This window comes from Dermacentor albipictus, chromosome 1 (assembly GCF_038994185.2).
Source record: "Dermacentor albipictus isolate Rhodes 1998 colony chromosome 1, USDA_Dalb.pri_finalv2, whole genome shotgun sequence".
In the NCBI taxonomy this organism is placed as follows: Eukaryota; Metazoa; Arthropoda; class Arachnida; order Ixodida; family Ixodidae; genus Dermacentor; species Dermacentor albipictus.
In genome coordinates, this window is record NC_091821.1 from 245,076,157 (window position 1) to 245,102,199 (window position 26,043).

General features: G+C 51.5%; 1 protein-coding gene across 3 annotated transcripts in view; it reads left to right on the top strand.

Annotated features, from left to right (window-relative positions):
* The first annotated feature begins 2,212 nt into the window (after window positions 1-2,212).
* Window positions 2,213-26,043, top strand: part of LOC135907930 (uncharacterized) — a 39,929-nt gene continuing 16,098 nt past the window's right edge. Inside the window, exon 1 of one of the 3 annotated variants that reach the window (XM_065439721.1) lies at window positions 2,213-2,377. In XM_065439721.1, coding sequence (XP_065295793.1) covers window positions 2,363-2,377 — 15 coding nt within the window. In that variant the 5' untranslated portion in view covers window positions 2,213-2,362. The other 2 variants (XM_070531137.1, XM_070531139.1) reach the window with 2 other exon arrangements.

Below are 26,043 nucleotides of genomic sequence, written 5' to 3' on the forward strand. Positions count from 1 at the left end.
CAGTGCATTGCCTTCAGCACCGCATTGAATGTCTCTAAGAACCACTAAAATAAAACAGCGTTGTAGAAAATATGAAAGAAAAAATGCGGAATATGTAATCTCTCCTACACTGCATATTGTATTATTTTCTATTTGCGAATGAAAAAAAAGGAAAAGAGAAAAAGAAGACACTTATTTCCTTCGTTCTTGGACACTGAGTGTCATTCGTGCAAATGTTCTGCAAGCCAGCATTGCGCCTGAAGTCATTCATACGTACGTCCAAAACGTAGGGACACCACGCGCCACGGATGACAATAAAACTACATTATAGTAATTTGCACTTTCAAACGTTGCGAACATTTAAGCCGGCAGCGTGCTCCCTACCAAGAGCGTCATTCCTTCAGCACATGCCCCCCGTAGTCGGAAGCATCGACATTCCTAAGAAACCACACAAAACATATTTTCCGGGGTCTGAATGGCAGGCAGCCTTTTCCAAATCGCTGATGCAACTGCCCGCGACATGCATGTGTCAGTGCCGCACAGCCAAGCGTGTAGGTTTGTGGTTTCCACGGCACGCTTGAAGAGCGAAGAAAAGAAAGTCGCGAGCACGAGCGCGGCTGCCCGGCCCTGGAACGCCGGCTGCGCTGGTGGCCCGATGCGCTGCGCGCTGTTCCTGGCGGCGTGGGCCGTGGCGCTGGCCGCGGAAGAGCCGGCGCTGGACCCGTTGCTCCAAGCGCTCTACGGCCGCCGCCGGCTGCAGAAGAAGGACGTACGCCTGCTGCAGGCCAAGATCGCAAACGACTATGGAGGCAGCCAGGCTGCAGCGTACGACTACGGCGGCGCCGACTTCGCGCACCTCCCGGCGAGCAGCCTGCTGGGCCGCATGTTCCAGAGCGAAGACCTCGAGTACTACGATGACGGGCCCACCACGCTTTACTGCATCACAGTAACGCCCAAGCCCTACACCACGCAGTCAACCACGCCCGAGGTAATCTGCTTCCCGCCGTCGCGCAGGCCGAAAACCAGGACCACCACCACGACTACCACCACGGCTGCGCCAGTCGGGTACTGCGACAATGACCAACCGCAGCCGCCCGTGGTGAGTCCGACGACCACCACCACGACAGAGGCGCCACACATCCACTACGGGCACCGCAGCTCCACGACTAAGCGCCGCCACCAGGGTCATCCCGAAGAAGAGTGCGTCACTGGAGAGCCCGAAAGGGCACGCCCGCCCAGCAGCACCCGGACCACAGCGAAGACGCGCCCCAGTAGCGCCAAGAAAACGTCCACCCAGAAGACCACCACCAGGACGACAACTCGAGCAACCACGCGGTTTTCCACCACAAGTGCCAGCACTGAAATCACCCCCGTCGTCAACGAGTGCGGTGATATTCTGTTACGAACCATCGCATCGTCGACGTCTCGGAAAACAAGCCCGAAAACGGTCCCTACAAAGCACAAGCATGTGACAACGCATAAGCATAAGACTGTACGTAAGGTTGTGACGGCGCATAAAACACGCAAGACTGTCACCACGCCCCTGCATGTGCGCAAGATAAGCCCGCCGTCTGGACCCGAAGCGTGCGCGGCGGATGCACTACCAGCGCCGACGGCAAAGCGTCGCACTGCTGCAACTTCGCCAGCCCCCAGGACCCGGCCGCCCGTGGACCAGTTCTTGGCGGCGTGGGGCTTCTTCAGGCACCACAATTCGCTGGACCCGCGTAATTCCAGCCACTGGCGCGAGTTCCACGACGTCAACGGCCCACGCGCGCAGCGGCGGCGGGACGTGGCCAAGAGGCACGGCGTGGTGGTGATCCTGCCGCCGTGGCTGCGCCAGTCGGCGCACCCGGGACGGGCGTTCGTGGCGCCGCCAGCGAGGCCACTGGCCCGCCGTCTGGCCAAGCGCGAGCAGAAGCAGCCTTTCAAGCGCCCGGGGCTCCCATTCGTGGTGCCACCAGCCAAGGCGCAGCTCGCCAAGCGAAAGGAACAACCGACGACGACTAGCGCAGCGCCCTACCAGGTCTATTGGTTCAGCACCTGGCCGCCGGACGGCAGAGAAGTGTCTCCGCCACCAGGGCGCGACACGGCAAATTTTGTCAAGCTTTCGTCCTGGTGGCAAGACGTGATCAAGAGCTACAACGGCCACCAGCGCAAGAGGCGCGGGTCGGAGCGCCGCTAATTAAAGATCGCCGGCTTCCAGTGTCGCCTCTCTGAACGCGCGCGCCGGGGGAGGGGGGCCGCGAGGGGGGTGAACCCCGCCGAGCGCCCCCTGGCTGGCCTCGTTTCGCGGTGACGTTTCGGGAAGCCCACTGAAAAAGAAAGCGCGCCACCAGTCGAGCGTGTCTTTGGCCCGCGATGCTGGCGTGCTGACGGACGCCCCATGGCTGCGCTCTCGGTGAGTGTGCCCCCTGCCCGCGCGGCTCCGTGACCCCGACCGAGGCCCGCTGGCCGGCCCGATCCGGTGTCACGGACTCGCTCTCGGGAACCGCGGTTCGCGCTCTGCTGCAGGAAGCGCTCACCTCCGACAGTGCCGAATTCTGAAAAAAGACTCCCGGAATCGGGCCCGCCGGTGCGCTCAAAGCGAAACATCCGGGTGCCGTATTTTTAGCCTAGGGCGCGCTCACTGCGCCGATGCCGTGCACTGCACGTCGGGTGTGCGCGCTTCCTGGCGCGCCGATGTCGGGACGATGCGAGTCGTCGACTGCTGAGTGCAACGGCATGCTGGCGGTGCTCCGTGTTCTGCGTTCGTGAAGCCGTGCTGCTCGGCTGCGTTCTGCGGCCGCCGCCACCAGCCTTGGGGCGGCTCTGCCGACTATTTATTTGCCCAAGACGTTGGGAGTGGCCGCCGCAGGCATACGCGCAGAATCGCATCTTGGAGCGCGCCCCTTTTTACCTGTCCCGACGCTAGTTCCTCCTGGCATGCTGTCGTTCGCTGACCCAGCAGCGAAGCAATAGCATCGGCTTCCAGTGTTCGAGCAGAAACCTGGGTTCCACGTGAGTCATTCCTTGGATCTCAGTGGTTAAACCTCCACTCTTGCTCTACCGCCGGATGTATCGCGGACGCAAAAAGGCTCGCCATCTCTGCTTTTTCAATGGCCAGCACCGGCGCAGGTGCAACGATGGGGAGAGTAGTGGGGCCGTATGCGAGGGAGGAGGCGGGCCTGCGAACTACCTTGGCCGGCCATGGCCAAGGCCGTTTCGGCGCGGCATGCGCGTCGGAACCCGCGCATACGAGGCCCGCCGGAAGGTAACGCAGGCCGGAGGCAGCTCGCTGGGCGTGCTCAGATGCGCTTCGAAACAGCTTCAACGGTCCTCTGACGCAGCCCGTCCTTGTTAGCAAAGCCTATTGACCTTCACAATCTCCCCGTAACAACGCAGCCTCAGAGAAAGAAAAGAGACTTGGGGACGTATTCTCGGTGACGGTCACTTTCGGAGATACACTTTCAGTACACGCTGATTGGCTGGCTGGCTGAGCAAATCCGCTCGAATCGTACAACGCGCCTTGTAGTATACGTCACGCGAAAATGATAGTATCAGCGAAAGTGATAGGTCCCCAGCTCATCTCCGAGTTTTGTAAGCGCCGTGGTTAAATTAGCCTTGCAGGGCAGGAGTACCACTGTGAAATCCTCGTAGCAGTCTCATGAATAATTGTGCTAAGTGTCGCAGGGATCAGTGGCAATCGTTTCCATGCATCACAAGTTGTTTGCATCTTCATATATGTTGCTTTGCGTTTTAAGTGCACTATAGTCAATTGTGCGCATGGGTGGGTGGAACGTGCACGGTTACGGAAACTTCTCAAATAGACTATTTAAAACCAGTATACTTATTTATTGTGTGGTGTACATTGCTGTTGAGAGATAGGCCAGCTCGGTGTTTGCGCTGACCAGATGACGTGTTCTTAGCCAGGGTCATACTCAATGCATTTTCTCAGTGTTCGCGGCTGACTGGCTGTTTGCGCGCACTTTTTCAATTCAACCTCAACTTCCTTGAAAAATATACATGGACTTCCACTATTAACCGAAACAACCGACTCGTACGAGACTACAGCACGAGTTACACGTACGCTGTATCGTAATGCACTTCGAAAAACGATGCTTGGCATTACGGCTGATAAATCCTCTTCGAATTTGTCATACAGCGGTCGTCAGTGGCATCTGTGATTACTGGGACTGTGGGCGCGCAACGTGGGTAGTGCTTTGCTTTATTGTTTTTCGCTGAATATGAACAAACTGTCGTGATTTGCCAAAGTGGTGACCGCGCTCCCTCAGCTCCGAACGACACCTATGGTGCACCTCTCTTTGACGACCTGATTCTGGCCATGTGTCAACCGCCAAGAAGAGCACGCAGCGGCAACATGGAATTCTTCGGTGAAGTCGTGCCCCGTGTTGTGCTTTCGTGCTGTCACGGCGAAGTGCTTGACACTGGATACCCGCTGGCACCGGTGCTCTGCTGTCCGTTCTACATATGTGCGCTGACCATCAGTCGGTGATGACGTCCGTACACCGCCTGGTATGCAATGTCGATGCGCGAAATACCGTGATCTCGCCAATCATGTGCAACGCACCGCCCAGTTCCAATTTGAAATCGTCCCGAGTGTTCGAGTAGTACACTCCGGAGTGTGATCGCGACACTTATCAGCACCTGTGGAGCTTGAAGCAAGTTTGTGCAACGATGGGGGGGGGGGGGGGGGAGGATCTCGCTTTTCCTCCCACCCCAAGGTTCACTGCATGGTTTAATGAGCCCTCCCTCACCTTCTTGTGGCTGCTCTGGATCCGCCCCTGGCCTTATGGAGTACGTTCCCTCTGCTTGAACACAAGCAAAGTTAACATAAGCAGGTTGGGATAGAAATAGACGAAGCGCTTGACCACCCCTGACGCCAGGGGTGCAAGATTTCTCCGTGCACCGGGCCGAAAGGGGTTGGCGGTGAACTACCAGTATCTTCCATTGAACAATGATAACTGGGCCGCACAGACCGACTCTATCCCCGTCTACAGAAAGAGAGTACGAAGATGCTTGCAACTGGTGTTAAATATGGGACAAAGTATTACCCCTGCAAATGAGCTCAAGCGCTTCCTTTGTTATCAGACTTATTTACTTGCAAAATGCCTCGCGTCTCCTTTCGAGTGCATATGTGAAAAGGACGCCGTATATCATTAACTAGCTATCCTATGATGTGATAAAGGAAGCGCGTGTCTGTTCTCACCTGTGGCAACACGGCAGCGTATGTGGCAGGTTGCAGACATCAGGAAATTACGTACTGCGGCAATGAACGCGCACTTGCACTGATATACGCCGAAATATTACCGTGTCATTGAGTATTTTGAATGGTGCAGACTATTGGAATATCGTATAGTAATGTGATACAGTGTTGGGCTATATATATATACCAGATATAAGCAGTCTTGCGAAGACAAAAAAGAAGACGAAATAACGTAAGAGTGCCCTTTCAAGCGTGGGCACAGATAATACGATATAAAAATTCCAATCTTGCTTCCATAGAAAAGAGACCCTGCGGTGGTTTCTTCTATGAGCAGTCTATGAATATATGTATAGCTCCATAAGAAAGCGTTTGGAGGTCACCCCTTAACTGAGTCTGCAAGCATGGGATACTATAGAGGTGTACGTCTGAGACCACAGACAAAGAGAAAAAGATAGGAAGAAAGAGTCAATCTCATCCGTTACAGCAAATTTATCGTGCGTTCCAGACCATGTTTCGCAATTATACGTGCATGCGGCGTGAACGCATTCGGAAGGCAAGTTCAAATTATACAGCCGCGCGCCTGCATGCAGTGAGCGGGCTGGCACCTCGAACTATAACAACGATTATAGGACGGCTTGACTTGACGACCAAGAAGAGGTGTATAGACTGTGACGCCGAAGCATCGCGTCCGAGAGAACCTGTATTGGCGCTATCCGCGCCGGGAGGGCCGCGATCGGCAGCAAATAGCGGCCCGCGTCTGTATTGCACGCGGCAGGATGTGTCGGTCGTCGCGCGTCATTACGAGGTGCACACGCCTCCTCGCTTCTCGTCTGGCGCCCGCGAAATTGTTTCTCGGCGTCATTCCCGGCACCCCGCGGAGCGGCAAGCGTGCCGCACAGCGGTCGTCGGCACAGTGTGAACGCACGGACTGGCAGACCGTTGCCGCGCCTCGCACGCCGTTTACCAGCCTGATGATTGTGTACACGTATACGCCGTGGGGCCGAGCGGGGTGTGGTAATCCCCGGCTGTCAAATCTGTCAGCGAGAGAGCTTCTGGAGCAGCTGGCCGCTTGAAAAATAAGAACGCGCTACCCTATAGCGATAGCACAAGTGACACGCGGTGCTCTTTCTTGCTGAGAACAGCGCACAAGATATATGAACGAGCGAGAAGATGTGCGCGCTGGTTGGTATTTGAGATGTGTTGTGACAGCACCCGGACAGGAGCTTGCATTGATGTCACTGTGGCAGAACTGGACGCAGCCAGCACACTGGGGGGCTGCCATTTCTGTGCCAGCGCGCGGGTTGTGTTCCCATGCACAAAGTTCCAAACTAAGATGACCAAGTATATAGCTGTATGCTGCCTTGTGCTACGGCGAACGGGAGCGAAATTTAGCCTGTCAAGTTGCTTGAACGGACCTACCAGGCATTTGGCGAGATCGAAGCCTGCAAGCTCACCCCGAATTAAGCCGAATGGCTCGCGTCGATTGCAGCAATGTACTACATGTGAGAAGGGCGCCAGGTGGCGAATGTCGTAGTCGACCGACTGTCCCCTATGGGCGTGGCTCGAGTCTGACGGAAAGATGGAAGCGTCTGCGCCTAGGCAGACAATGCACGGCCAGCTACAGACCGAATCAGCTGCCCTTCTACCGATATACTCCTTGGTAATTAACGGAAGGTCTTTTGTGCTCTTCACCGCATATATTGCTTGCCACCGGAAAGAACACCTGTGTGTCAGGGAGAAACGACAGCCGGGTGTGCTCATCTGCAATAGTGGCATCACAGACAGCAGCTATACGATTCTAGACAACCCTGCACATCGAGCATATATAGACTTTGAAAAGTTTTCAACTATAGTCGTCTTACGTACAGTTAGTACCTCTCGGACAATCAGCGAGAGATATTGCAGGAACGACAAACGTTAATTATTTAGACGACCAAGAAAATAATATAATATTTCTAGGCAAGAACTTTGCCAACAGCCGACCGCTATTTTTCTGGATTTCTCTCTCTCTATATATATATATATAGTGATATGGACGGCCTCTGCACTTCACCTTCTTTTCGCATATTAATTGCATCCTCAAGGTAATCGAGTTAAGGAACATATTACCCGATGGTGTCGAATAAAAGGAGTCGAGGGCAACGAGCGTCTGGTGGAGTTCGCTGTGTGGAAGAACCTTTAGTCGAGGGTGTCGCCACGGCATTGGCAAACACTCTCACCACCTGGGGCGCGCGCGCATTCTTCAGCACATACTCCGCAACAGGCCTTCCTCGTTGTCCCAGATCTCTAAAGACATCGCCGCTCCGCCAATACGTTGGCGGCGCCACTCAAGTATAACCTGTGCAACACAGCGTTTGGCGCACATCGAAACGTCGAATATCCAGGATACACCAATGTACCGTAGTATACACAATTAGCGCGGAGTGACAGAAGAGATTGCACCCTCAATGCCGATCGCTTCTCATCCACGTAGGGGAAACGCTGTTGCGCTGCGATTGACAGTGTAAAGATGGAAGTGAAACCGTCGAAGCGTGCATGTGTTTGCGCGGTTGAACGCAAGAAAGTAAGTCTATGCAGTTTAGTGGCGCGGAAGCGCAAGCTTGTGAGTGACAGGTCCATGCCAGATTGCTCCCTATAGGAAGCGAGTTTTGCGCCGCCCACACGCAATATGCGATCATGCTCCGGACTCTGCAGGGCCAATTTGACGTCTGATGCGCAACAGCGGTCCCTAAGAGCGCGCCGTCGGCCGTTGCGCCACCAAACTGATCGCTAGCCTGTGGCCGCTGCTATTCCTGGCTGAAGCGCGGCGGCCGCATTTCGGTACGCCGATGGCGAAATGCTGCCCCCTTTCTCTCGCGGATGCTATAGCTGCCGTTGCTGTAGAGGTTTCGAGAATTTCGAATGGCGGCTGAAGCATAGAGAAATACACACAGACTGGCGGGCCCGAAGCCGCCCATTTCGAGGCATGTAGACAGTGGCGTAGCAACAGGGGGGGCCGGGGGGCCGTGGGCCCCGGGTGCAAGGCCAGTGAGGGGGGGGGGGGGGGTGACATATGCGTCTGAAGACAACCCTCTTTCCGCCAGCTACACCCGGGGAGGGGGGTGACAGAAAACCTATGGGCCCCGGGTGCCAGACGACATAGCTGCGCCACTGCGTGTAGATCAGTTTCGCTGATTTGGCTCGATAAAGAAGAGGCGCCCCCATCGAACTCTATGGACCCGTCCGCATGCTTCCCACCCGAGCACTGAGTGTCATGTACGTCGTCGCGAGCGCGAAAGGTTGAGCACGGCTCTTCGCCAACAGCTTCTTTGAGCTGTCGTCAGCGGAACGTCTGCATTTGTGAATCGCGCGTACACAGCCACTTCGGGTCACGGAGGAAGATAGACAGGAGCGCCCATGCCTTTGGCGACGGCCAGACGATGTCCCGGCGCCCCAGCTATACTTTAGCCAGAGTTTTAAAATATGCGAATGCCACGTAGCTAGACAGTACCAAGGTGATGCTGTTTGCCGCAGCTTGGAGATACTCAAATTATTTTTTTTTCATTCCGCCTAATTAGATGATTAGGCGTAGTAATTAATTCATCAACTCAAATATTATACTTAGATGAAAAAGTGTCAGTGAGAAAATTGTTGAGCGACATGAAAAACTCCAGATGCCGCTTTTTGTAGCTCAATACGGGTTACATAAAAATACTTTTCCGAGCGTGAAAGAAGCCCGCGAATAGACGCGAAGTGCCTCGAGCGGTCAGTCGCGCGGCAATTCTTGCGTGTATTCGCGAACTTCTTTCACGCTCGGAAAAACTTTTATGTAGCACGTACTGAGCAACAGAAAGCTGCATCGGGAGTTTTTCATATCGCTCAACAATTTTCTCCCTCACACTTTTCATCTAATTATAATATTTCAGTTGATTAATTAATTATTACGACTAATTATCTAATTAGGCGGAATGAAAAAATAATAATTTGAGTATATCCAAGCTGCGGCAAACAGCATCACCTTTGTACTGTCCAGCTATGTGGCATTCGCACATCTTTAAACTCTGGCTAAAGTATAGCTGGGGCAACCTGTACAGAACAGCGCAGTGAGAAACCACCAACTGGTGCGCGAGAACGAACGGTGCACTGATTTTAACCGTCTGGCCGGTTCTTTAAAACTCGTGTGCTTTTGCATTTCGCCCTCGTCGAAATGTGGCCGCCGCGGCAGGGTTGGAGCCCGGGACCTATGGCTCAGCAGCACAACGACAAGTGCCACCGCGGCGGGTATAATGTATACCTTGCAGTATTGCCAGCGTTGCAAATTGCGAGAGTCGCCGGGATTAGTGTAGAAAGTTTCCAACGCCACCAAGGTGTCGCTCTATAGGAGGCTTGAATCGGCAGAGCAAAAGTTGGACTGACCCCTCACCAGACGAGTCGATGCTCCATCCTGTCCGTAAGTCAGTTTCTTGAAACAATCGAGTGACGCCGTGAATATTACACGGGCTGATCATTTTCAAGTTTCACGGAATTTCTAAAAAATCGCCTGTTGCGTGTAACATAATTCTAGTCGTTAAGCTCGATTATTCATAGAGGCAGCCATTGCTTGCTCGAGAAATGGAAACACATTTTCGATTAACTAACACGAATTCACTAATTAACTTCTCATTTGACGACTTTATGGCTCATATTGGAAATGACGAATTGTATAGCCTCGGAGTTTGCAAGGAGTATCCACTTCAAATGATTTTCCAGAATGACGCCATTTTGGAGGTATGCGCCATCAAACTTGCCGTAAAAATGCGCCTGCTGTTTCACTTACTTTCTTAAAAGAAAACGCTATTTTATGCAATGAAGAACGAAAGTAACAGGAACGCCCATGTGTACCGTATAACACTTTGGGAAATATATATATCGAAACTGGTCTCGTCCTGGAAATTCATTTCAAGTGGGTATGTCGTGCAAGTTCACAGGCTGCAATTCGTGAAGTTGCAATATGTGCCCTTAAGTAATTAGGAAATTAGTAACTTTTCTTTATATTAGTTGCATGTATGTTTACATTTCTCGTGCTAGTAATGTCCGCCTCGTCGAATAATTCAGCTCAAGGACAAGAATTATGCCATCTGCCACAGGTGATTTTTAATTCTTTTGAAATTTATTATTGATCACCCCGTATATGTATCCTTTGTGTGTGTCGTGTTTTCGCGAAACAGAGCTACTTGGCTCGGGTATATATGGTTACACAAACTAGACGTTTTTCAATTGGTCTTTGAGCGAATCATTTACGTGGCCGTTTGAAGATTTTAATTGCCCTCAGTTGATTACGATTACGCGTTACGGTTGATTAGGCAAAGATTACCGCTTCGAAGGCGTTGGTTGAGTGGAATCGTAGTTCTGTTTGCGATTGTAGCCGATTATCAAGGTTCCATCAGCCATTTCCTTCCCGATTGCCTTGATCTACCCGCATATTCAAGAAAGCGCTCGATCACTCATAATGCGTTCAACTGCGGTGATGTATTTAACTATTGTATTCCGGGCCACCTAATTGAGCTTACATGATGTTTCTCAAAGGGAAATGAGAAAGTTATCGACTAGAAGATCAAGCATTCTAGCTACATTGTATCTCTCAGGCACTACGAGATAAAGATCGGTGCTGTCCGGATAATCAAGATTGGCCAGTAATGTTTCCAGGATTAGAAAGCGCATGCAGAATATGCAACCAGAACGTAACGCCAAAGGCGATATCAGAAAGGTATGGGCAAAGGGCAAACATGCAAAATGTTTCAGCACGGCTGAGACTTTTTTTTTCTTTCATGTTGGACAAATTGGACAACATACGAGAGACGTACGGGACAAACTGCTGAACCGACTAAATGAAGAAACACGGCGAGGTGCGCGTTGGTCGAATTTCGCGCCGCATACAAGCTCGGGATGAATTAAGAGATCTCTCAACTCGGGTCAGTTCGCGCCGACCCCCTTCCCTCTTGCTTATTAGCGAAACACGACTCTCACGTCGTTTCCTCCTCAGCGGCGTCGCGTATGCGTGCGGCCGTCGTCTGCGGAGTCGTTCCCTGTGAAGCCAAGCGACTGCTGGAGCGCCTCCGGAAACTGAATCGTGTACGGCACCTTCGTGAAAGTTGCCACATTCCTTTCTTTTTTTTACTTCGTTCTGTAACGTCGCACTCGGCCAGCCCACCGAGGGCCCTGAAACCCGACGAGATGGCGACGTCGCGGTCGCCTGCCTTTAGCGCCGGGTCGGGCACCCACCCTCCTCTCGGCGACATCTGGAGCGGGCGACAGCGGCCGAGCGTGCGTCGACAAGACCGCGTGCGCCTCGCGTCGCCGCGACGACCGCGTTTCGAGAGAAGGGATCATCCCCCCCCCCCCCCCACCTTTTTTCTTTTTACCTTCGCGCGCCCTCAGAAAGGCAGCGACCGCGCCGAATATCGCCGACGGCGTTCGCAGCTTGAGCCCCCCTCCCGCGCACACACACACGCGAGTACTTCCACACATGCGCGGGCGCATGTTGTCGAACGTTCCGCGCGGCTGATCCGGCGGGCGAAAATCGCCACGGAAGTGCGACTCGACCTACGTTCCGTTCCTGGTTCTTTTCAACTGCAACCGAGGCGAGCGCGTCTCGGCCTTTGTCACTGCATGCACGCTATGGAAGTCTCGCAAGAGCTCCCTCTGGACGCTAACACGAAAGGATATGCAACGCCGGTACTAGTGTGTACGCACACGGGGCGACTCACCTGTGAGCGACACTCCGCAGAGGCTTACCACGTTGAACCTTCACCTCTTGCCGATTCGAGTTGCAGGCTACCAAGACGCGGTCCGACTCCAGGGACGCTTATATCGTAAGTCCAAGGAAACTGTGGCCGATAGATTTGAGAAACTAAACCCGAATGAAGAGTTCAAGCGAATCTTCGAGGGAAGCAAGCGGCTTCACGAGCATTTCCACCTTCGGTGGCTTACGGAACCGCTGGTCCATCAACTGTACGCGGTATTTCAGGGGAAAAAAAATGAACAAGTGTCTTCGTCACGAGATGGCCTCGCATTTGTGCCTCTGATGTGATGACGGCCAGGAGACACGTGCAGTTCGGCTTAGTTGAAAACGTGTAACGCGAGGTTCGTGCGTTGTTGTGCATAAGCGAAGAGAGATGAGCGAATTAAGACGTTGCTTTTGACATTACACACAGCTGCAATGAACGACGCAAACCGACAGCGCTTCCCAGGCGTGTTGATAAAAGCTGTGACGTTTTCTTTTTTTTTTTTTCTTAATCATCCAGCTCACGCAAGCACGCATAATTGGCTCTTAATGGCGCCAGGATATTTTTATTGGCGAAGTTTTCAGCCTTAACCTTTTCCACAAGACGGAAAAACGAGAGTAAATTTTTACCGACAGGATATATCTCGGATGACTTGCTCACGAAGCTGCTTCGTGAGTAGATTATTGCTGCGCACAAGCAATACTTCCATGTAATCTAGTCACACACGACGTGAGACCCAGGGAAGCAGCTGCTGGACTAGCACTTGTATACCGTCTGGGCGGGTCCGCTTGAGAACAAAGGGCCGATGCGCGTTCCTCTGTCTCTGCCTGATAGGCGACCAAGCCCGGTCCCAATGCCATTAGATCGGCGTCGGAATGAGCTGATCGTGACCGGCGGCGGTGGATTATATAGGGCCGGAAGTCCCGAGTGTTTCGAGTCGGAAACGGGGTCCCTCGCGCGGTGTTCCTCCTGTAGCCGATTTAGGAGAAAGGGTGCGAGTAGCGCATGCGTGGCACGCCTTCCATGTGTGTGTCCGTTCAAATATGTGCCGCCATCGTCGTGCAGCCGCATTGCCGCAGCCTGTTCCAAACACGTGTCCTGCGCAATTTTTTTTTTTGCACAGCGCGCGCTCAGCTAGGTTACGCGAGAATTTATGAAACGAAAGCTCTCGGCCTGTGGAGGAATGAATACAGACGCCGATGGGAGAGGAAAAAAGATGCGTCGTTGCGATGCCAGCTGAACGTTAGAATTTCCGTTCCGTTAGCAGTATTCTCTAACTTATAACCGATATTATTACGTCGCAAGGCGACGTCAAAGCCATGAGAGATGCCGTAAACAAGGACTTAGGACTAGCTTGTCAGAAAGCCTCCGAAGACAAACTTCCTCCACCCGGGAGAGGTCGCGGGGAAGGGAGCAGACACACGGGGGTATAAGTGCACGCACGTCACTTCGGAGAATGCACTTCTGGGCGCGCAGGAGAGCTCGAGGGTTAGAAGAAAACGCGGCTGGCGGGTTGTGCAGGTAAAGATGGTGAGTGAGCAATTCGGTCGGCCAGGTTGTTGAACGTATACTCTCACCGTGTCCCTGAATGCAGTGCACTGGAACGGTCAAGTGGGACGACTTGCTTAGCCTACGTACTTGTTGACAGATTTGGAATGTCTTTGCAACTATCTTTTGTGCCTACAACGCACCGAGTGAGTCAGTGTAGATATCAAGTTCCGAAACGTTTGGCAACACGCTGACACACTTGATGGCGTCATGTGTGGGTTGTACAGTTCCAGTAACAAGGGAATCCGGCGTTTCGATGTGTCGAATGCGGAACAAACAATGGCAAGGTGAAAAAAAAATGCAGTCCACTGGAATGTCACCCTGTGCAACGGAAGCTCGCTACTTCGAAGGCGCTGTAGAAAAAGCAGAGAGAAGCGGAACTCCAACAGCAACCTTTGTCTTCGTTGCCACAAAAAGCTTCGAAAAAGAAAAAAAGAAAACTTGCGAGAGGATTTTCTTTATCTGATGCCAGGTAACTCTGTAGGTTCGTGAAAGTGTATTGTATGACCCCTGTACAGGTCGTTTGCCAACCATAGTGAGTTGTTTCGCGTCTTCAACTATCGCGTGAGCGCTGTTGCAAAAGGAAGGAACGTCGACCCTCGGAAAGCCTCCTCGAGGCACAGAAGCTCCCCGGACCCCTGCTTTACATCACAACACACTACCCGGAGCCGCCTTCGTCGCTCGTGCACGTCGATGCGTCCAGCTGATAGCTCCGCGGCAGCCAGCGAGCGTGCCACACACAACGGCACTACACTACCGCTCAGCATAACGGTCCGCGTCTACCTCGATCTAGCGATAGCGCCGAGCGCAGTGCTCACCGTTCACGATATCGCCCCCTCTATGCCCAACAAAGAGAAAGCGCGCGCTTTCTTCTCGGCGTGACAGCGAGGGCCTCCCGACAAGCCCGACGTGCCGTGCCGAACCGGAGGAACAACGGCGAGAGGTGCGCAGTGCCGAACAGGCCCACCGAAAGGAGCCGCCGAGCGAAAGCGCGCGCCGCATTCGCGAGCAAACGCGCGCGCGATCCCGCGGCGAGAGGGAGACGGCGAGAGCCCCCGTCCGGCCGGGTGTTCCGGTTGCAGTCGCCTAATTTGAGGTTAACGGACGGCGCTTTGCATACGCCGGCGCAGGGCGTGTCGGCATGCACTGAAAGTGGCCGCTTGCCTCCTTTTGCGTTCTCCTTCTCTCATCGCGAAGCCGCGCTAACGGCAGACAAGCTTCGCCGTTCGCGCGCTCGACCGGCATATAGGCTATACAGGCGTCTCGCCGGGGAAGCGTCCGACAGTGACGGCCGAGTCGAAACGCATAGCCTAGCGAGCGGTGGCAGCAAAATGGGTGGGATGCGATTCGCGGTGACACCTCCGATCGCTTATCGCGAGAGAAGCGTGCCCGAGATCTGAAAATGTCCGATTGCAAATGATCTGCGTGACTATGGTAGCGCTCAAACGCGGAAGCATGGTAACGAGATGTTGGTGGTCTAGTTAGTTGACCATTGTGGTTGTAGATGCAGCTCACTAAAACATGCATGATCACAAATTGATAAACACAAGTGCTGAACTACAAATGGCTACTGTTGCAATAGATTTTTTTCCCCGGGATGAGGAGGGGGACAGGCTAGATAGAAGCACGATTAGAAGTTTGGGAAGCCTTATCAGTCCCAGTTTTGGCTGGGGCACTACTGGGCGCTTAACACTGGGACAAGCGCTAGCATGGGCGTATCTCTTGTCCTTCGCAATGTTGCCTCATTGCCTTTGTAGAACCTAGCCAGGTGACGTCCGCTACCCCGAGCTGACAAATGGAACTGTTATAGCGCCATGCATGTAGGAGTGCAAGGTGCCTTTATGGCAGTGCACACATCAGAGTGCGTGAAATCACCCAGCCATGAATAACGACGCAGAATCAACGAATAAATTATTGCAGCAATTAACGACGTTTTCCAACAGCGTTGTTCGGTCAAGTGCAACCTCCTAAAGTTTCTCATCAAGCGGCAACCACATGGAACGCATTTTGTGCGTGATGTCGCGACTCCTATTCGACGATGCGCAATGACCTGGGTGTAAGGATAAGCAAAAGCCTGGATGAAATTTATTCCATGCGATTCCCGGTTAAACCACGATGAATTTGTCAATCAGTAATCACATTGAACTCGATAAACACAGTATGAAATACCCCTGCGTAACGCGATAAAAGCGCGATATGAGAGCACGTTGGGCGCCGCACTTTCACAAATTCATACCACTTAGTAGAGATATTCTGTGGTACTGTGCACGTGACGTTAGCCCATCTTGTAGTTACGCGATCGTGCAGCCTTAGCTGCAGGCGTTTCTTCCTACTGAAATTGGAGGGCAAAGCTGCATGGGTGACGTCATCAGTCACGTAACGCTGTCTTCATCCCATACAGTGTCCGTTGCTTTGAAGCTGTAGGAATTAAGAGCACGACATGAGCAGTGTGTGACCGCAGCACATCATACCACTGAGTTGCCCGCGGTAATTAATTTCTTCTCAATATTATGGGTGCGGCGTTACCGATGTTTCTGGCCATTACTAGCTTCATAAATTGAAAATATGACTTACTCTACTGATCTGGCCTTTAAAATAGAGCTTTCGCTTAACTATCGTGCGTATAAACATGCAAAGTGAAGTCTATGTTAGAAAGTTACGTTTCCTGTAATGTTACCGCGATAAATATTTGTTCGCTTCCCTCTAAAAAAAAGAAAAAGAAAAAAGACACGTGGGTGTGACAACCTGGCGAACTTGCTAACCGCACTGTCAATTAGAGTAACACAGTTTATTTAAATGAACTCAACAATATTGTTTTGCAGCATTTCGTAGATCAAAAATAGAAAAATAAAGCAGAAGAAAGCAGATGTGCGTACGCTCGGTTAGATGGTTGGTTGGCCATAAACAGAGGGAAAACAGCCAAACCAGAGCGCGCACGAATTCTCTACTTTCGTTGCTGAGTAATTCTGGATTTCGTATACACCAGCGCAAGGTTAGCAGAAAATGTGGCATCAGGTAAGTGACGCAACAACAACGCAAAATTGTTGGGCCTGAAGCGAGCCGAATACGCGCAGAAAGTTCAAAACAGGCACTATGCGATTGAGTGGACTTTTCACGCTTCGTTTACGCAGGAGTAGAAAGGTCACTGCAAGCAGAACCTTACATTACGAGAAAGTTGGACCTAAATCGCCCACAACTAAGTGCCGCAGTTTGCATTTACTTACCACACTCCAAGAAAAATCTGCACCCCTCTGGGGCTTTTCTTGTGCTCCAACAACTTTCGTCATCTAGCTTGCGTGCGTTTCGTTTATTTAACACACCGCACACACAGCATACGGACGACATGCATGCGTGTATTCAGCGTGCCTGGCGTTCCTGAAGGTGTAAAGATTTTTTTTCAGAGTGCTAACAGCTTTTTTCTGAAAAAAGCTTTTGATAAAAATTTCTTCCCCGTCATTCTACGCATGCGGCTGCTGCTATCAGCCATGCAACTGACGTGAGTCCGCCAGGATAAATTGGAGTTTGCATGGGCGTCGAGGTATTTGCATACCACGCTGTTTCAATTGTAGCACTTACGCGGCATTTAATTTTGTCACTGCACTCCGGGATGCCAATGATTTCACATTTCGACACATTATATTATTTGAAGTAGCAAAGCGGTCAACTGGGCTAGTTGGTGTACATTGTAAAACGGATAAAAGAACCAGCGCAAAAACACACGAGAGACCAGGTGAAGGAGAGGACGGGACTAGCCGGAACTTGCAACTGAAAGAAGGACACCTGTACGACAAAACATTACCTGCCGGCAACACCACGTGTCGTATGCGCAAACTGCCATCGCAAGAGGCCAATTTCTTTATCTGTTTATGATCAACACTGGCACGAAGGAAATTGTGTTATCAGATGGTATCAGAGGTATACATTTCGCCATTCAGGGCGCCATTCTTTTTCGGTTGTAAATGTAAATGCAGATCACTGTGACGTACTCATGTTCCAGCTATAGTCGCGTCGTCTTCTTCATCTGGTTTCTCGTGTGCTTCCGCTGGTTCTTTATCTGTTTGATTATACTGTTAGCTCGTTGCACTCGGCCGTGCTATAAAGCAGGTGCACAAGTATCACAAAAACTTTGCCCTCAGATACAGCAAACTTAAACGAAAAATAATGATCGGCGCGGACGGATGATACTATATGTGCATATATATCTTGACCTGATTCCATAGAAGCTACGTGGAAGAAGAAGAAGAAGCAAAATAAAGTGGCCGCATTTTAAAAAAAATGCTATGTGCACACCAGCCACGGTAGCCCAGTGGCTATAGAGCGTTGCGCTGCTGAGGTCGCAGGTTCGATTCCGACGGCGAGGGTCGCATTTCGATGGGGGCGAAATGCAAAAACGCTCGTGTACTTACAGATACATGCGCACGTTAGGGAACCCCAGGTGATCTAAATTAGTCCGTAGTCCCCCACTATACGGCGTGCCTCATAACCAGATATTGATGTTGGCGCGTACGTAAAACAGCGCACAATTTAATAATATCCCGTGCATGCGATTGTGTTTTTTTTTTTTTTTGTCTTCGACAGCAACCAAGCGTACTAGGGCAGAAGCTTTGTGTAACTAAGCCAAGTAGCCAGATTCAGGTAATAGCGGTTTTGAACGTTTTTAAAAAATGCGAAAGCAGACGGGGATCATAATTAAAACCGCGGCTAAGTCAACAGGTATACATTCCACGTATTCGGCGTTGGCGTCCCACCAGCACCGATTTAGCTCTTCGTTAGTGGGTAGGCATTCTCGTCATGACCAAAGTAACGGGATAAAGTCACGAGCGTCGTCATCGCAACGAATTTGTTGATGTGGGAAAGGGAGACGTCGCCGCTTTTTATTGGCGTCTGCTTCGCTCTCGCGAGCCTTATCTCGGCAGACCAACTCAAATTGTGGGGCATATAATACGTCTCGAAGCAGTAGACCAGGTCACGAGAGACGCCGGATTAACTTTCGCCCCCTGGGGTTATTTAACCGCAATGTATATACTGTATACACGAGCGTATTCACATTCCGGCCCCATCGGGATGCAGTCAATCCGGAGCTCTCCTTGAACTGCGGCGTCCCTCATTGGCTCACTGTGTAGCTTTGGGGCGACCAACCATTTCAATTTTTTAGTGAGGCGGCCGTGGCCGGGAATGGAAACCGCAACACCGCGCTCAGCTGCGGAACGCCGTGCATCCACTGAGCCATTGTGGCGGGTTTATCGAAAGGATCTCGCGGCTTGTGTCCACATCGGTTGAAATTTCTGTTTACTATTGTACCGCTTTCCTTTTCGACTGCTTGCGTTCTGCAAGGGTATTCTTAATTCATGACTGGGCGATTTTGGGCGAGTGGGCGATTTTTTTTTTTTTTGCCTTTTGGTTTCATACAAACAGAAGCGTGTATATTGTTTTTTTTGTGTTATTTTTATTAACTTTCATATTTATTTTGTTCGTTCATTTTGTTATTAACAATATTGCTTCTCTCATTCGAGAGCGCAGCAGTTGGATATATATTCACATATGCCAGTACGCAGGACTTAAGTATAAAACATGGTTAAAGAAAATCTAGGCACAACAGTTAACGAAAAAAAAAGAAGGAAATTGGAGGGCATTCAATACGAATTAGAATAATCGTGCAGCCCACTACATCACAGGACAACCGTACTGCCTCTTCTAAGCCGCATGAATACACATATGTGCAAGAAACTTTTTTCATCGAGCAAACAGATTTAAAGTAGTACTGTTTTATTCCTATAATATATTTCAACGATCGACGCTCCCGCTATCGCGATAGCATTCGCTTAACGTTACATATTGTAAAACAGAGAGTTATCAATGAAGTAGGGTAACATAACATAAAATAACGCTGTCTCCAGAATAAATATTTGTTTCCCTCGCCGCACTATCTATTCGAAAGCCTGCAATGACAGACGCATATCATGCGAACGTTCCACATACGAGACTGGACTTGTAGCCTGCGCACACTAAAATAAACGCGTACATAATTCCAACAGGCAAACATAATTTTCACATCGTTCAGCCGGTTTGCGCTATATGCCTCTGCTCAGAGGTTTGCTGTAGGGTCACGCTCAAGCATGTTGGAATAGCCCATGCTGAACGCACTGGCACCATGCACTGAATATGGGTGACAAGCATTTTTTACATCGCTATTTAGAATAAAGAGTGCGCACGAAATTACCGTGAACACGCCGCCATTAAATTGAGGTGCTGTAACGTATCTGTCCGACCACTGAGGAGGAGGAGGAATAAACTTTATTTGTTGAAATGAGCCGACGGTAAAATCGTCCGAGGTGGGCGGCGTCCCTAGTCCAGGATGCCGTGGGCCTGAGCTGATAGCTTGGCCCTGCTCACCAGGCGATGCTGGTCTTCAGGGGTCGAGCTTGTCAGCTGTGCCTCCCACTGCTCGACGGTTGGTCCGGTGATGGGCGGTGTCGATGGGTTTTTTTGACATTCCCATACCATGTGGTAGAGGGTATTGGGCGTGGAGCAGAAGGCGCATTTGTGAGTATAGCTCGTGGGATACACGGCGTGTAGCAGGGTGCCGTGCGGGAATGTGCCGGTCTGTAGTCTTCGGAAGATCACCGCCTCTTCTCTTGTCAGCTGGGGATGCGGGGGTGGATAGATCCTTCTACCCAGTCTGTAGTGGCTCAGGATATCGGCGTATCTTTTCGGGACGCTATTAAAAAAAAAAGTTTTTACTCCTGAGTAGGAAAAGTAGCTATATAGCAGGCACTCAGTTCGCCCAATGCAGGTGCCAGACGAACTTGAGAGCCATCTAGTTTCGCAGCATCCGCAAAAACTATCTTACCGCGTCCGCTGAGAAGCGCAACTGGGACCGGCTGCTGCTTTTCCGCGTTGGTGAACCGTACGCGCAACCACGGAGCTTCTTTTCGAACTTTCTTGGAAATTCCGAAAATTTCTGAAGAGCGGGTGAGCACACAACCAGAGGAGCAGAAGGGCCTGCGATACGAGAATATGACGGCGAAGGCAGCAGCAGCCGTTCCAACACAACGCCGATATCTGTGAAGCGTATAAGGAACCAGCCCGAAGCACATTTACAAGCGGCTGAAATTGCCGCCATGGTAATGATAATGTCTATTGGCAGCCCCTTTGAAACGGGGCGCCGCCAAAGAGTCACCTAGCCTGCTTTTAATCAGGCTTCACTACATCTATTGTCGTCTAGCATTTTGCCTCTATCTCATTGTTCTTTTCTCTCTTCATTAAAGCGTATCTATATTGCACAGTTTTCTATGCCTGTAACGACTCCGATTCTATCACTATATTCCGTGCTTCTTTTTCCCACCAATAATCTAAACGTATCTTGCTTATCTCGATTACAAAGACGGCGCCGAAAACTAACTGGTCAGCAGTTAGTTTTCTTAAAAGCGCCCCCCCCCCCCCCCCAACCTTCTCGAACACGTAGCAGGGTGAATTCATATTTAACCGGAGCGGCAATTTCCTATTTCTAGCGTACTTTTCGGATGCTTTTGTCGAAACTGGTCCTTACTATTGAATTTCTGCTCAGTGCATATACGACTTATTATCCGGCTTCATTGCTGCAATAATGCAATGTGTTCCCTAAAGTGAATAATTATAAACAATTTTCATAAAAATATATCCGTCTCTTCTATTAAACCACATTAAGGAGAACTCAGCTACCTCTCTCAGTTCTTTGTTTTCTTGTTTACGCCTGTCCAAAATTAAGAAAAGGAAAAAGAAAAAAAGGAAGCCCAGGTGCTGTGCCTATACGCCTACTTAAGAGTCATTATTGTTCTCAGGGGCGGTATTCTCGGCCGATCACTTTCGGAGATACTTTCACTTGAGCTAGATTTCGCGAGACTATGGTTATTTTTAGCGAGATATCGCGAGATTTCGCTGTGGCCCGGACGCGTTCGGCGTCTACGGGCCACAGCGTTTTGACAGTGTGCCATATGTGCAAGACAGCGTGCCACGAACGCTGTATACGTCACTCGCAGACGCCGACATCCGGCGCTATAGTATCGTCAAATCTCGCGAAAGTGAAATTCTCTCCGAAAGTGATCGCCCGGGAATACCGCCCCCGAGAACCTCACCGTGCACTTTACACATTGCGGTCGCTGAGAATGAATCACACCAGATTCGTTAGGGTACACAGTACGCATATAACGATCGCTTGCTGCACGCCTCCCCAGCTCGATGCACGCGATCTACTTACTTACGACGGACGTGGAGCGAACCGCCAAGCAAGGAGGTCCACACGTGTAAACTGGCAATGGGCAGTGGAAGGGTCACTACCACAGGCTACTTGTGGCACCGAACGAGCGTATATAGGGGGCTATAGGGAAAGAGGGCTTGGTGTTGCTAACACGGTAATCGTCACAAAGCATCCCGCACGTTCGTTGAGGATAGCTGCCTATGAATGATGTGCCTCTTACTCTTTATAGGCAGTGCCGCAAGATCAGGAGTTGCGACACGCTTCCGGGCGTCTGTACACGAGCTTCGCGCCTCACCGCAAGACCGTGCCGCACCTCGCAAGGTCGCCGGGGCGCGCAACCACTCACGGTTTGTTGACACCCCCTGGGATCGCGTGACACCCCCAGTTGCCTCGCTGATACCATGCCGGTTGAGAAGGGCAGTGGCTCGAATGCACTGGTAGCGCAATTCTCCTCCCCTTTTATGCGAACCTCCATTTGCCTATAAGGAACCGTCATACGAACGATAATCGATTGATTAAGTTTTGCGTTCCAAAGCCGCATCTGGAATATATAAGGAAAGCCGGGACAAGTTTTAGCGTGCGCTCTGTAGAATACACTCGGGCGTTGTTGCAGTTGAACGGGGACCACTCGAAATGCAGCCGCAGGAGCACAAGCCGAGCTCATTCCGGAGGTATACCTTCATATGAATACTTTCACACACGCCGCTCACAAACCTGTTGCCTTCCGGTGTCCACGCCCTCGGTACATGCTTAAACAGGCGACGACGAAGAAGGCGGGGTACAAGAGCCGCCACATGCTACGTTAACGAGGAGAAAAACGACAACTTTGACATGGCCGCAAAGTGTCCCAAGAGAACCAAACGTGAGCGGTCGACGTCATGCGATTCGCGGTTTGGCAGTGCCAACGGCAAGACAAATGAAGTTGCTGCCGATGCCTAAACGGCGTCAATACAAGTATCGTCGTTTGGGCATGCCAGCCTATACGTACTTACATTCGCAATGATACCGTTAGCATCTATACATATAACTTCCTTCTTCTTTTTTATATGCGATCGGAAGTGCTTTCAGATGACAGGATTACACGTTGCACAAGAAAACATATAGCGTACGGTATTCAAAGAACCGGTTAAACTGCACAAGGGGAACTTCGGCTGTGCGCTTTTCTAAAAAAGTATCACAAGTCGTACCACAACACCATGTGTGTGTGTGTGTGTGTTATCGGCTACTTGCGATACATCTCACCCGATGATGTAATGGCAGTAGATGTACTTAAAGATACGCAAATGTGACTATATGCACATGCAGTGTTGACTACTTCAAGACCCATGACACATAGCTTAATTGTATACGTGCTATTCTAGCCAGTTTTGTCATGTCGTAACGCACTGTACTAGATATATCAGACCTGTATTTTGATCCGTCAGCCCGCGCACTGGCCTTATCCGGAGGATATAAAAAGACATCAGCTCGGTAGAAATGAATGCAATTATTGCGCGTATGAAATCAAACTAAAAGGCCGCCGTCTCAGCAGGTAGCCGGCCGCGAGCTGCGATTGGACCGCTGTTGATATGTGCGATCCGTTATGTGAGCCCCTCCTGAACGTATCTCATTCTCACTCCCTTTTAAATTCGCCCCCAAGCCGTGGTCGAAAGCAATCTGGCGGACCACGGAAGCATCACAAACGCGCGCTCCAACGTCCGCGCTCATCCATGCTCGTTACGGGCATCGGGAGAGGAGGACAGCCTTGGAATATTTGACGGGCACGAACAGAGTGCGTCGAAGGCGAAGGTCGCGTCAGGGCGGCAGTCTTCATTAGGCCGGGTCGGCTCCTCCCTGACGCAGCCAGGGCAGCCGCTGCGCGCGCTCCTGCAGACAAGAGAGGTTTTGGGTAGGGGGGGGGGGGGGGGGGGGGGGGGCATCCGCTTTCCTGCTTTCGCTGCGCGGGAGGAACCCGCATTCCGGAACGTCGGACCGTCATCACTGGGGCGCGAACGGCAGCCAGCGTAAGCGCAAAAAAGAAATACCAAAGATTAAAAAAGAAAAAAACTGGTTGGAATAACAGGAGGAAGTGCGACGCCGGGCCGTGCATCTGACAGCGGCGCGCGTTTATTTCGGCATGCAGCCACTTTCGCTGGCCGCGCGCTCCCCTCCCCCACCCGTCGGCGATCGCTGCAGTTCCGCGTTCGGGGCAGCCGAGCGCGTGGAAAAGCCCGACGGCGCGGCCGGCGCTGGCCGCATCCGCGCAGCTCTCTCGCCAACGATGGTTTATTCAGAGGAGAGAGATAGACCCGCCGCGCCGGCTTTCCGTTCCTGCGACTTGCAAAAGGGAACGCGCGCCAACCGTTGCGGAAAAGGCTCGCGGACACAGCAGTCCTTTTTTTCTTTTTTTTTCATTATTATCGTCGGTTCTCTCGCTGAACTGCTCGTCACAAGGTCGGCGGTTCAATCTTCGCTCGCGGTGTTTTCGCTTCGATGGCAAGCGAAATTTAGAAACGCTAGCACACCGGAGTGCAGCTGCGCGTCAAAGGCATCTATGTCATTTCAATGAATCACGAGTCCCGAGCGGTGCGCGGCGCCCATGACTGTAGCAGAAGGCTAATGGGCTGAAGACTTCCTCCCCTTCGACTAGAAACGCAGTTGACCCCGATAAACGACACAACTCACCTAGATCGGCACCTCAAGCAGAGATACCTCCAGGGCTAATGCCATGGGCAGCGGAGCATTTTGTACCGCGCTATACAGTAAAAGCTCGTTAATTCGAACCGCAAGGGGAAGCCGCTTCAGTTCGAACTAACGAAAGTTCGAACTAACGAAAGTGAAGGAGGGCAACAGTACACTGCGATTTGGAAGCAGTAGGGCATGTCAGAAATTTGGCGTGTCAGAAAGTGATGGTGTGTGCCCGCGGCACACGCCATCTTCAAGTCGAAGCTCTGGGTCCGACTGTGCCACACCACCGATGTCCACCGAAACGAACGTTAGCCGAGGCTTAACACCATCACAATGAATCGCGACGGCCGATACCTCCTAAGCTGAAAACAGAGGTGCACAACCGATGAAGACTGCCGAGACAAAGACGCTGAACATGTGAAGGTGGCGAAGGCCCTGATTCGTTGGTTCTTGATTGCAAGCGCAGCTGCGACGTACTTGGTTCGCTGTGTTTTGGTGCTCGCCGTGCCATCTCCGCACAACATTAGCAGCTGTACAAGATTTGCGAAGCCTCCGAGATTCGCAACGGGCAAGAAGTCTCGGAGGTTACGTAGAACGGAGAGGCGGCAGCCGCCGCTGCCTTCTGGCTGACCCCGCGATTGGTTAGATTTTTTTCCGATTTTGCCTTCTCTCGCCGTTCTCTCCGTTTCGGAGGCAATACAACTTTGTGTGTAGGCAGTAGGCGCGTTTCTCTGGCCGTGTGCCAGGCGAGCGTAGTTCGAATTATCCGTGAGGGAACCTTCTCGCGTTCGAATTAACGGACTTCTTTATACATAGACTTCTGTGGAGCTTGGCCGGACCAAATCGTACAGTTCGAATTATCCATAAATTCGAATTATTGAAGTTCGACTTAACGAGCTTTCACTGTATTGTCCACGAAGGTGTCGCTGGGTCCATCGCGCAGCACGCCTCCAAAATGTGGTGTGCGATGTCGGAAGCGTGCTTTAGGCCGTGTGTAATAGCCGAAAGGCGACATACCACGAGAGACCCGCTGAGCTGCGATTCTCGCCGTCACACGCGGCGCACGAGGCGTGTCCGGCACGTGGGACGCACGTCTTGGCCAAGTCACCTCGAGCGCGATAGAAGCCGTGCGGTAGAGTCAAGCTGTTGTTATCTGTGTCGTCCATGTCGACACGGGCTCGTCCACTTTCACCGAGTAACAATGTGCAACAAGACGCCAACGGCGTTTGATCGAGGTAACTACCGCATTTGCACACAAAAGACACACACACAAAAGGCACACAAAACAGTAAGTCGTAAGTGTATGCAACGCAAGAGACCGCGTGCCGGACACAAAACAGTACCGCTGGCGCATAGCGTAGCGTTGCAATAACTACACCGAGATAATTGGCAAAGAAACGTGTCTACACTGTTCGAGGTATTCTTTCGTGCACCCGCTGGGGACGAGTTTCTTTTGTCTACGCAACATACGGCACCTTGACACGGGAGATGGACACGGTGATCTGGCACTCAGTGAAGCCTACAACCGGGAGCCGAAGCAAATGAAGACAAGCGAGCGTGTTACACAGCACTCGAAACCGACCGGCTGTAGAACGTACCCCCGCATGCACTCACACACCAAACATGCGTCTCTATCGGGCGCGCACGTACACACACGAGTTCACTCT